At 41.4% G+C, this 10,829-nt stretch overlaps 2 protein-coding genes across 2 annotated transcripts; both read left to right on the top strand.

Annotated features, from left to right (window-relative positions):
• The first annotated feature begins 8,013 nt into the window (after positions 1-8,013).
• Positions 8,014-8,904, top strand: LOC117634042 (protein FAR1-RELATED SEQUENCE 5-like). The gene has a single exon (XM_034367943.1). It carries the CDS (start codon positions 8,014-8,016, stop codon positions 8,902-8,904), a length of 891 nt encoding a protein of 296 aa, XP_034223834.1.
• A 345-nt stretch (positions 8,905-9,249) lies between these two features.
• On the top strand, positions 9,250-10,335 carry LOC117634041 (protein FAR-RED IMPAIRED RESPONSE 1-like). The gene is made up of 2 exons (XM_034367942.1): positions 9,250-10,179; positions 10,267-10,335. The coding sequence occupies exons 1-2, from the start codon at positions 9,250-9,252 to the stop codon at positions 10,333-10,335; spliced, it is 999 nt and encodes a 332-aa protein (XP_034223833.1).
• Positions 10,336-10,829: the final 494 nt, after the last annotated feature.

Genomic DNA, 10,829 nt, shown 5'->3' with positions numbered 1-10,829 from the left:
GCCTTTCGGCATTTATTTCAATGAAATGCCTGACCCCGGCTCATTCTCATGCACTCACATTGTTATCATTTTTACTAACACAATTGATATCAAACTAAGTCTCATATCATAAATGAAAACACCCTTGCTCTAGGCAAGGACAAATGTTCATACATAACCAAAATAAAAACAACTTTGCTCCATGCAAGGCACAATGTTCCAACAAAATAGCTAGAGTACAAAATAACTATAATACATCACGAAGGCAACACCTTCAGGACTCGGTCGAAGGGGCATCCTCAGTGGCCGGCTCAACCTCTGGTGTCGGGGCGCTAGCATCAGCAGGAGGGGTCTGTGCAGGAGGCTCGCCACTGGTGTCAAAGTTAATCTCCACCGAGGGGTTGAACCTAACCAACCTATCTTCCCAGGGAAGCTGCTCATCAACCAGTCGGTCCATGATATAGCTCTTCAGCTCCTCTAAGGATCGGAAGGACTCAATCGCCTCGACTCGGGCAGCAGCCACCTCCTCAGCCTTCGCTCTCTTTAGCTCCTCCACCTCCTTGGCCAGGGCCGCCTTTTGAACTAGCAAGGCGTTCTTCTCTCGGATGGCCTCCTGCGCCTCCGCCACTTTGCTCTTGGCCAGCTCATCTCGCCTCTTCAGCCTCTGGATCTCCTTGTCAGCCTTGGCCATGCTGACGTACATCTCGCCAAAGGCCTGCAAAACAAAACCATGTTAGTCAATCCATACAAGAATAATCCAACACAAATACAAACAACAAGGGCCTAAACACTTACATAGGCAGAGGTGAGGATCGTCTTTTGGGCCCGGTCAATGAAGGAAGAAGCTGGAGTCCTCGCCAGAGCCTCAGGGTCGCTCTTCACGCCTTCCAGGAAGACGTTCACTAAGGGCACCTCCTGCCGGTGCATAGCCAGGTTGACCTCCTTCTTCTGCTGGCGAAGCCTGCCGAAGTCAACCTTCTCTACCCCTTCAGCAAACACATCCTCCATGCCGAAGGGTAGCTTCGGCGGTGCCTGCAGATCAAAGGGCGGAAGTCTCGGCCCCGACCCTATCACATGTTGGTGCGCCTCCTCTAAAGCTTTCCTCTTGCCCAGCACGTCCGCGACCCGACCCTCATCATCATCTCTGGGTCGTTTTTCGGCGCTCTTCTCAGCTTTCTTAGCCTGAGACTCCGTCAGCCGTTTTTGCATCTCGGCCTCATCAATGTCAACGGCCACCTTCGTGCTCCCCCTTATGATGCCAGCCACTGTCAAAACAAACAAAACAATTATATTAGTCAAACTCACAAAGGTTCAGCACACAACCAAAAAGACAACCCAGGTACTTACTTCCTTGCAGCAGTCCGGACTCAAACAAATTCTTCTGAGTGTCTAGGTTCCCGTACTCACGCTCAGTATCTGATAGCTGCGCCCTCACCCACTCAACCTCGTCTTCTTGCTCCTTGGAGATAGGGCCCCACTTCACTGAACCTGCATCAAGAGTTAGAAACTACTTAGCCATTTACACTTGCACAAACAAAGTACAGAACCAACAATAGGAGCCAAGACAATACAATCAAGCATTAGACAATCTTAAGGGATGGGGCCAAGGACCTATAGACTGGAAGTGGGTAGGAATGTGCTGGACAACGCTCTTCCCTGGAGGACTCTCCCAGTCCCCATAGGCCATGCACCACCTGTTCCTCCAGGACTTTTGCGTTGTGGGCTTGTGTCCAATAAAATAGCCCCTTTCCTTCGCCTTTCGGCAATTGGCCTGTACCCAGCTAAAATTCCTCTGCTGCTTGGAAATGGAGTACAGGTACATGAACTGCTCAAACGTTGGCTCCCCTAACCCAGCCAACCACCAAGCAATGTACACCCCATGAAGAAGAATCCAAAAGTTGGGATTATACTGCCCCGGTGCATACCCCAACTTAGCCAACATCATCTGCACCCACGGATGAAAGGGTAGTCTGAAGCCGTGCCGATACATATTCGTAAAAATAATCACGGAGCCATCCGAAGGATATCTGACTACATCAGCCGTAGTGGGTAACCTCAAGCCCACATAGGCTGGCACACAAAAATCTGTCCGCAGCTGGGCCAATTTCGCTTCTGTAAGCGTATTCCGCCTCGGCAATGGGACACCGACCCGAATGTCTAATCCCTCTGAAACCGAAGCCACGGCTATACCCACAGACCCTGATGGTGATGCCTGGTTGCTCGAACCCACCTCTTGCGTTTGGGGCAAGGCTAGAACCCGGTTTGCTATAGCCTCTAACTCTATATAATTTCTCTGCATCTCCCTATATGCAGCTGACCCAGAGTCTTCGGATGGCTGACCCCTCTCACCCCCAGGCCCTATCATCCTACTTTCTATAGTGCCTTCTACCGGACCCTCTGTCTCTGAACCCTCCTCTTCAGAACATATATACTGGCTGGGCTCTTCACTCTCAGTATCATCCCTACCAAAGGCAGGGGGGTCAAGACTTTCCCTATCAGAACTTTCAGACATCTACAAATATGGAAGAACAAGAAAAAGGAACTAAATGCACATGCAGAGAGGATTGAACCACAACAACAAAAATTTGCCAAATCTTCATGCCAGGCAAGAATTCTACATGTTCATACATATGTTCAACGCGTTCATCATGTTCATGCTCATGTTCAATGTGTTCTTCCTAACCTTCAACATGTTCATGCAAAACAAGACATTTCAATTCAAAGTTCTAGCGAAATAAGGTCTAACCTTGTTCGTGGCACCACGAATGGATCGCCGGAAATCACCTCCGCCACAAGCACCACCACAATCTTCTCACCGGAAATCGCCTCTCCTCTCCTTCAAATTCTCACAATTTTTCTCAACTCAACTCAAGTGTGGTGCCTTCACCACCCCAAGTCCCTATTTATAGCCAACTAAGGGTACCACGCCTCGATTCACGAGCAAACCCTAGCACCCTTTCATCTTTTCCCTCTCAAAACCCTTGTACCTACACAATTTGAAATTCAATTTTCAAAATACACAAACAACCAAAAAACAAAAAATTGAGGGAAATTTAACAAAATGGAGTCCCCAAATTTTCAAGTGTCCTAGCCTACTTCATAAGCCCAATCCTACTACAAGGCTAAGCCCAAATTTGATCAAGGCACCCAAATACATTTCACAACATATATCATGGATGGATTTGCCGAACGGCAAGGCCCGGAAAGAAACACATAGATAACTCACCTGCAGAGTTTGGACAGTCTAGCCCACTCGGATGCGCCGAAGGTCCAGGTCCCTTTCTCGGCTCCAATCACACCAAACCGCACCCTTGCTGAACGGCAAGTGCTGAGCAAACAAAAAGTGAAGCTCCGCTGACCCTTGCTGACCCGTGTGCTCCAGCTTCAGCGCCCACTGCCTTGCCGAAGCTCTACTTTCGTGCCTTGCCGAAACAAGGCTTGCCGAGGACTTGAACAACAAAAAATCCCCAATCTCCCTTGCCGAACGGCAAGGGTCATCAAATTCAAATTCAAACTCCTCACCCACGGCCTGGCGAATCTGTGCTGCACTCCAGCAATTCCTCGAACAGCACTTCAACACCCCTAGCTATCTTGCCGAAGCACACTGCCCTAGCACCCTCCGAAACACCTGCCAGCCGAGGCCAAGACCTGCCGAACGGCAAAGGCTAGCCACTCGGTTGTGCTCGCCGCAAGAGAGTTCCAATCAAGCTTGCCGAACGGCAAGGATCTTCCAAATCCAATCGGGTGCTACTGCCTTGCCGAAAGGATCAACTTCGTGCCTTGTCGAAGCAAGACTTGCCGACGAACGGACAAACAAATATCTTCCCAGCCACTTTTGCAGAACGGAAAGGTCTCAACAACTCAAAACTTACTCCAGCTGCCGAAGCAAACCTGCCGAAGGACCAAGGCTGCCCGAAGCTTTACTCGCCAAGGCTGCCCAGCCTTCCTAGCCCACGCTTTATATGCCAAAACTGTCCAGCCCCGTCGCCCGAAGCCGTGCACAGAACTGCCAACCCCTTGCCGAAGGACAAATCGTAGCCCCAAACCGTGCCTCCAAGGACTTGCCCAACGGCAAGTTCAAAACTCCAACATTTTGCTTCTCTCCAAGGTGCGGAATATAACTTGCCGAACGGCATGGTTGCTCATCTCCAATTTTTATACTCCCCCTTATCCAAAACCCTACTTGCCGAAGCCCACCTCAAAGCCCTTCTTACTTGCCGAAGGCCCAATCCAAGAGAGCATTCAAGCCCCACAAAAAAACTTTGGAGAGTAAAATTTTCGAATGGCCCGGCTCCATTGGAGGCCTAGCTCCCAAGCTACAAAAAAAAAAAAAAAAAAAAAAAAAAAAAAACCAAAAAAAAAGTGGGCTAGGTTGTTTGCCGAGCACCCATGGATTTTTGAGAGTCCAAAATTTTAAAATTTCCAAATGGCCCCATTCAAAAAAAAAAAAAAACAACAAAAACAACAAAAAAAAAAAAAAAGGAGCTAGACCCTTGCCGAACGGCAAGGGCCATGGACAAATTGTGGAAGAATTCGTTTCTCTCCAAAATTTTCAAAGGACCCGGCTCCTTCGAAGGCCTCGCTCCCCTACGGACCCAGCTCCCATCTTACCTGCCATGTGCCCAAGTACCCAGGTACCCAGCTACCATGTGTTGACGCAACTCCTAGCTTGCCAACTTGGGGACTAGGGAGTGCCCTACGACTCCCAATGAAGCTGGAATGCTCGGTTACAATTACAAAAACTCACAAGTTCCCAACCCAGAAGTTACTTCTCAACCGCGAACTTGGGGGACTACTGTTTACACCATAATGAACCGAGCAGACCCAGCATCAAAGCGACTAGCACCAAGGCAGCCACGCCTTCTCCCATGCCGAAGGAAGACACACTTCCAAGGTGCCAGACACCTGCCGAAGCTCCCAAATGCCAAACCTAATCTCCAGGACACGTGTCGCCACCACAACGGCTTGCACAAAGTCCCACATTGGAACTTTGTGCAAAGCTCCCACTTTCACCTCCCTATAAATAGGGAACAGTACCCAGGTAAAAAGGAGAACGATTCTCCTACTTTTACCGTTACTCTGCCAGAATTACTACCCGTAACTGACTTAGGCATCGGAGAGCCTTCAGCCGGCACCACACCGGTGTCCGAAGCTTAACGGTTGCTTCTCCTTTTTTTACCTTCTACAGGTCTCTCGCCAACCCATTTCACTAAGGACCTCGGCCCTCTTCCCTGCTGAAGACCCAGCACATCTAATCACTAAGTTGGACTCAATATTGGCCGGGCCATTTTGAGCATCAACACTTTTCATTGTCTAATAAAGATAGCCCTTTTGTATTGTTTCATGTCTTTCAGAGCATTCAGAATGGTTGTTGGACAATCACAAGGCGTGATGCGGTTGGTAAACTGCTATTTTTAACTAGCGAGCTACTTAGCATCAAAATGGTAGCGGTTCGAAATTCGTTGGAAGCACTTTGCAGTTAGGGGCAAGCCGAACCTCGAGTAGGGATTAATCCTGCCCTTCGGGTATGGGGACACCTAATGGTATTTACCCAAAAAAAATTTTAAAAAAGGTTGCTAAACTATTTTTACATCTATTGAATTGAATTGCATTTTAACTTGCAATAGTACAGTTCAATAGCTTTAGATCAATTGTTGTATCTTCTTACATGTTTTTTTACATACTCAAATAAAATAGAATTTTTGACAGAAATGGTTCCCCAACTTTTGTTCCAGTATAATTTTGGTCCACCAACTATTCATTTCATTTCAATAGTGATGATGGGGGCGTGTATATATATAGTCCCAATTTCTTGGACCGCAGGAGTCCAAGATATTGTGATCACTCACTGTTGGATATTATATATATATATATATATATTGGTAATTTTTTTAAATTTAAGTTTTAATCTTATTAATTTTCTTTTCAAATATATTATACTTAAATTTTATATTGAAGTTAATTATTTTTAACTTAATATTAAATATTTTTTAATTAATGAAATTGACATAATTGAGACATTACACTTGATTTGTTAACAGCTACAAGTACAGTGACCAAATTGGAAAAATTGAAATTACAGTTACTAAATTTGATTTTGAGCCAAATCTCAGTTACCAAAAATGTAACTAACCCTTTTAACTAATACATGATGCTGTAGTTGAGGAAATACAAGACTCGAAGAAGATGAAGAGCAAGAGCATAGAAGACTATTTTATCCACATTAGAAGGTAATCAGTGTTATCCTAAAATGAAAAGGAAAATACAGTTACGTATTATGTGTTAGCAGTTATGTATTTCCTACCCCAAAAGCTCTTGTTTCCAATTACACTTGATTTGGATGGTGCTCCCGTGCACTATGATCTACTTAGTGTATCTCATGATGGAAAAATATTGGCAGCAACTTATATAGTAGAACATTCTTGTGGTGCTTATATATAGTGTTGTGTCTTTCAGCCAAATTAAAAGATGGAATAGATATATTAAACAAATGCAATGGAAACAATGGCAATGAAAAAGTATACAATAGCATTAAAAACACCGCTATAAAGAATCTTTATAGCCTGTCAAAAACACTGTGAAAGGAGCATGCTTTTAATAGCGTCGGCAGACATATAGCTTTATGTAGGATCCGAATCTTTTGCTCTGATTTTCTCTGCTATAATTTGCTTTACTTTTGTTATTCATATGACACCTTATTAAAATTTAATATAAGAAACTTAAAAATTTGCACATCATCCTTCAAACAAAAACCCAATTTACTCTTACTTAAAAAAGAAAAAGAAAAAGAAAAAGAAAAAACCCTAATCCAACTAACGACAAAGTTAACGTCCTTTTTTGTTTCTATTTCTTTGTCACGCCCTCCACGTCCTGTCTTTTTTTCAATAACGCTACAGGCACCAACTTGTTTACCAACTTTTGAATACCAACACATGTGGCACATGACATGACAACCCATGTCATCTGCCATCTCATCTATTTTAATTACATAATTTGTTATATAAATAAAAGAATTTCACACTGAAAAAAGAAAAAAAGAAAAAGAAAAGAAACCCATTTAATATTTAGGTCCCTTCCGTCTTCCTCCTTGGCTCCCCAACCCTCTCCTCTCTTGAAAAAACCCCAGAAATTCAACAGTCCTCCATGATAGCCTATATATCTCTCAATATAGGAATCAAAGCCAGGATGCCAGTCAAGGTGGATATCAGTATGGGAATCAAAGTCAGAATTCAAGCCAGAATATAATTCCAATCAAAGCATTCAGCTTCCTCCCTTTCAACTGCCACTAGTTGAAACTTCTCAAATTCAAAGCACCGAGCCTTTGTGGTTTAGCGTTAAACCTCCTTCTTCCTCTCTGAAAAAGCCTAGAAATTCAGCAGTCCTTCATTGAAGAATTAAAGCTCTCATTGCACCATTTTATTCAACCACAATAACGTCGTCGATAGGTACGTACATACTTGAGCAATTTTTTATCACTTGGGTTTTAGTGTTCTAATACTCATATTTTATGATAACTAAAAAACAAAACAAAAGTTCTGCATAAATCGCTCCAGCAATCCCGACACAAGCCTTGTGATCACACAAAAACGAAAAACTCCCTTTTGAAAGAACAATCAGTGATTCATATACAAATAGACATGAATATATGCATATAGGTTATGATGCATAAGCTTATTCATAATGACATAAATACTCCTAAATCTTTTTGTATAAATCTCGATGACTTGATAATATGTCCTTCGCTATGCTACAGGTCCATGCTAGTGAAATATTGTTGGGAGTTAATGTTTTTTTTTTCGGCTCTTTATTTACAAATGAGTAATCTTGATGTTTTTTTTTTTATATGAGTTATTCTTTTCTTTTTTTTGTACATTTAGTTTGTAGGGGTTCTAATTTGAGATATTTGGCAACACTTACTAGGGAAAAAAATATGAATAGAATGGAAGATATAACATCTTTATAAGATAATTCAAGTGAGCCCAACGAAATAGAAGATACAAAAATTTAGAAGGGAACTCAAATGAACTCAATGAAATGGAAGATGCAGCAAATTTGGAAGAGTATTCAAGTGCTGTGAATGAAATGGAAGATCCAACAAATATGAAAGATAAAGTGAAGGACCCAGAGGTTGGAGCAATATTTGATTCCTTGGAAGAGCTAGCTGAATATTACAAAAATTACGGGAAAGAAAAGGGGTTTGAAGTTAGTAAAAGGACCTCAAGAAAGGGGGATGGTGGGGAACTGAAATATTTGACTTTGGCATGTTCACGTTCCGGAAAGTCGAAGTGTAATTCAAGGAATTCCCTTAAGTTGCATCCAATAACAAAAACGGATTGTCAAGCTAGAGTTAGAGCAAGTATATGCCTTGATGGAAAGTGGAAGGTGTGCTCTTTTGTGCTTGAGCATAATCATGAGCTTAGTACTCCAAGTAAAACTCGGTTTTTTAGAAGTAGCAGAACAATCAAGCCATATATGAAAAGAAAGATAGAAGTGAATGATCGAGCTGGGATAAGACCGAATAAAAATTATAATTCTTTTGTTTTTGAGGCAGGTGGCCATGACAAGTTACCCTTTTTGGAAAAAGATTGCAGAAATTATATTCAAAAGATGAGGCAATTACGGCTTGGAAAGAGTGATGCTACTGCAATCCAACAATATTTCATGAAGATGCAAAGTAGTGACTCAAATTTCTTTTATATTATGGATTTGGACCAAGATGGTCGATTAAAGAATGTGTTCTGGGCAGATGCAAGAAGTAGAGCTGCATACCGAGAGTTTGGTGATGTTGTGACATTTGACACTACATATTTAACAAATAAGTATGACATGCCGTTCGCACCTTTCGTTGGGGTGAATCATCACGGGCATTCAACATTGCTAGGATGTGCATTAATCTCTAATGAGGATACTCCAACATTTACATAGTTATTTCAATCTTGGCTTACAAGTATGTCTGGATGTGCTCCCAATGGAATAATAACAGATCAAGATAGAGCTATGCAAAATGCAATTGAGATTATTTTCCCTAATACACGGCATAGGTGGTGCTTATGGCATATAATGAAAAAGATACCTGAGAAGTTCAAAAGCTACACACAATACGAGCCTATCAAGTCTTCCTTCAAAAGTATCGTACGTGACGAATTCGAAGAAAGTTGGAATTGATTCACTAAAACATATAACCTTCAACAAAATGAATGGTTAGATGGATTGTATAATGAGAGACGACGATGGGTTCCAGCTTTTGTGAAGGATTCGTTTTGGGCAAGAATGTCTACTACACAGCGTAGTGAGAGCATGCATGCATTCTTTGATGGGTATGTAAACTCAAAGACAACTTTGAAGCAATTTGTTGAACAATATGAGAATGCTTTGCATAATAAGGTGGAAAAGGAGAAGCTAGCAGATTTTGCTTGTTTTAATTCACGGGTTCCTTGCAAGAATCGCTATGAATTTGAAAAGCAATTCCAAGATGCTTTTACAATTGACAAATTCAAAAAGTTTATGGATGAGTTCGCAGGTAAAATATATTGTGGATTATCATCAGTTAAGGAAAATATTGCCCTTGTAGAATTTCTAGTATATGAAGATGTCAAAGTTTGGGAAAGTAGTAAACGTGTTATTTTCAAGGTAATCTTGAATGAGGAAGCAAATGAGGTGAAATGCAATTGTCGGCTATTTGAGTTTAGGGGAATATTATGTCGGCATATAATTTTGGTACTGATTGAAAAGCAAATTTTTCGTATTTCTGAAAAGTATATTTTCAGGCGATGGAGAAAGGATATAAAAAGATGTCATACAAAAGTGAAAGTGAGTTATGCTGATTGGAGTTCCAAACCTGAAGCACATCGCTTTGAGAAGATGTGTAACTTGTTTTATGAGGTAGCAGACATGGCAACAAAGAGTGATGAAAAATGTAATATGGTGATGGGGTTCGTAAATGATTTGAAATTGAAGCTTACATCGAATGAAGTGGTTCGTGAAAGTAATCAACATGAGACCAATGTAATTGATGGGGCTACACAAGTTGACAAGCTTGAGGATACTTCAAATGAGGGTTGCAAAATTCTTAGTCCAAGAGTTGTTCGAGGTAAAGGTCGTCCCCCATCAAAACGGTTACAGTCAAAAGTTGAGAAAGTTATTCAAAAAAGAAAAGCAAGGAATATACAAATGAAGTCTAATGAGAAAAAACTGGAAAAGGTTAGTAGATATATTGTTCTTGTTATATTCGTTAAGTTTTTTTTTTTTTTTTTTTTCCTATTACTAATTCATATTTACATGCTGAAGGATTTGGGAGAACAAAAGGTTTGGGCGATGCTTTTGAAGCAAAAGACAACATTGTTCATACGGTATTGATTTGTGAATATATCTTTTTCAAATGTTGTTTGTTGTCGTACGGTATTGATTTGGAGTTCCTACGGTATCGTTTAAGTAATTTTTTTTTTATTACTAAATTCTTTGCATTACATACAGGACAATTTAAATTTGCATTGAAATGACAGAAGTAATACATTCCACCAAAGATGGCACAACTAATGTATGGCTGCTCATAGTGCTGGTGGAGTTTTTTCAAGTGTTGGTTGATGAAGTATTCCAACGGACATGTACTGTGATTATGGTTCACTAAGAATTTGAGAGTGAATACACCATTTTGTTAATCAAGTTTGTATTGGCGAAGTTGAAGTATGTTTGTTCCTGTCAATTAAGTGTTTTGGCGAACTTAATACACGTGATTGAAGCATATTGAATGTTTTAATATGAATCGAATTCTAATTTTCCTTTTGGATTTTCATTGTGCTTTTTCTTTTCCTCCACTTTCTGATGTACAAATAAGAGGTCATATTGACACA

This window comes from Prunus dulcis, chromosome 7 (assembly GCF_902201215.1).
Source record: "Prunus dulcis chromosome 7, ALMONDv2, whole genome shotgun sequence".
In the NCBI taxonomy this organism is placed as follows: Eukaryota; Viridiplantae; Streptophyta; class Magnoliopsida; order Rosales; family Rosaceae; genus Prunus; species Prunus dulcis.
Note: the sequence above shows the minus strand (reverse complement) of the source record. Positions and strands in the feature narration are given on the sequence as shown.

Bases quoted from the DNA above. Each gene is read 5' to 3' on its own strand.
- LOC117634042 (XM_034367943.1), top strand. From the start codon at position 8,014: ATGGAAGATGCAGCAAATTTGGAAGAGTATTCAAGTGCTGTGAATGAA.
- LOC117634041 (XM_034367942.1), top strand. From the start codon at position 9,250: ATGTCTACTACACAGCGTAGTGAGAGCATGCATGCATTCTTTGATGGG. The intron at 10,180-10,266 runs GTTAGTAGATAT...TACATGCTGAAG, and splicing joins ATGAGAAAAAACTGGAAAAG to GATTTGGGAGAACAAAAGGT.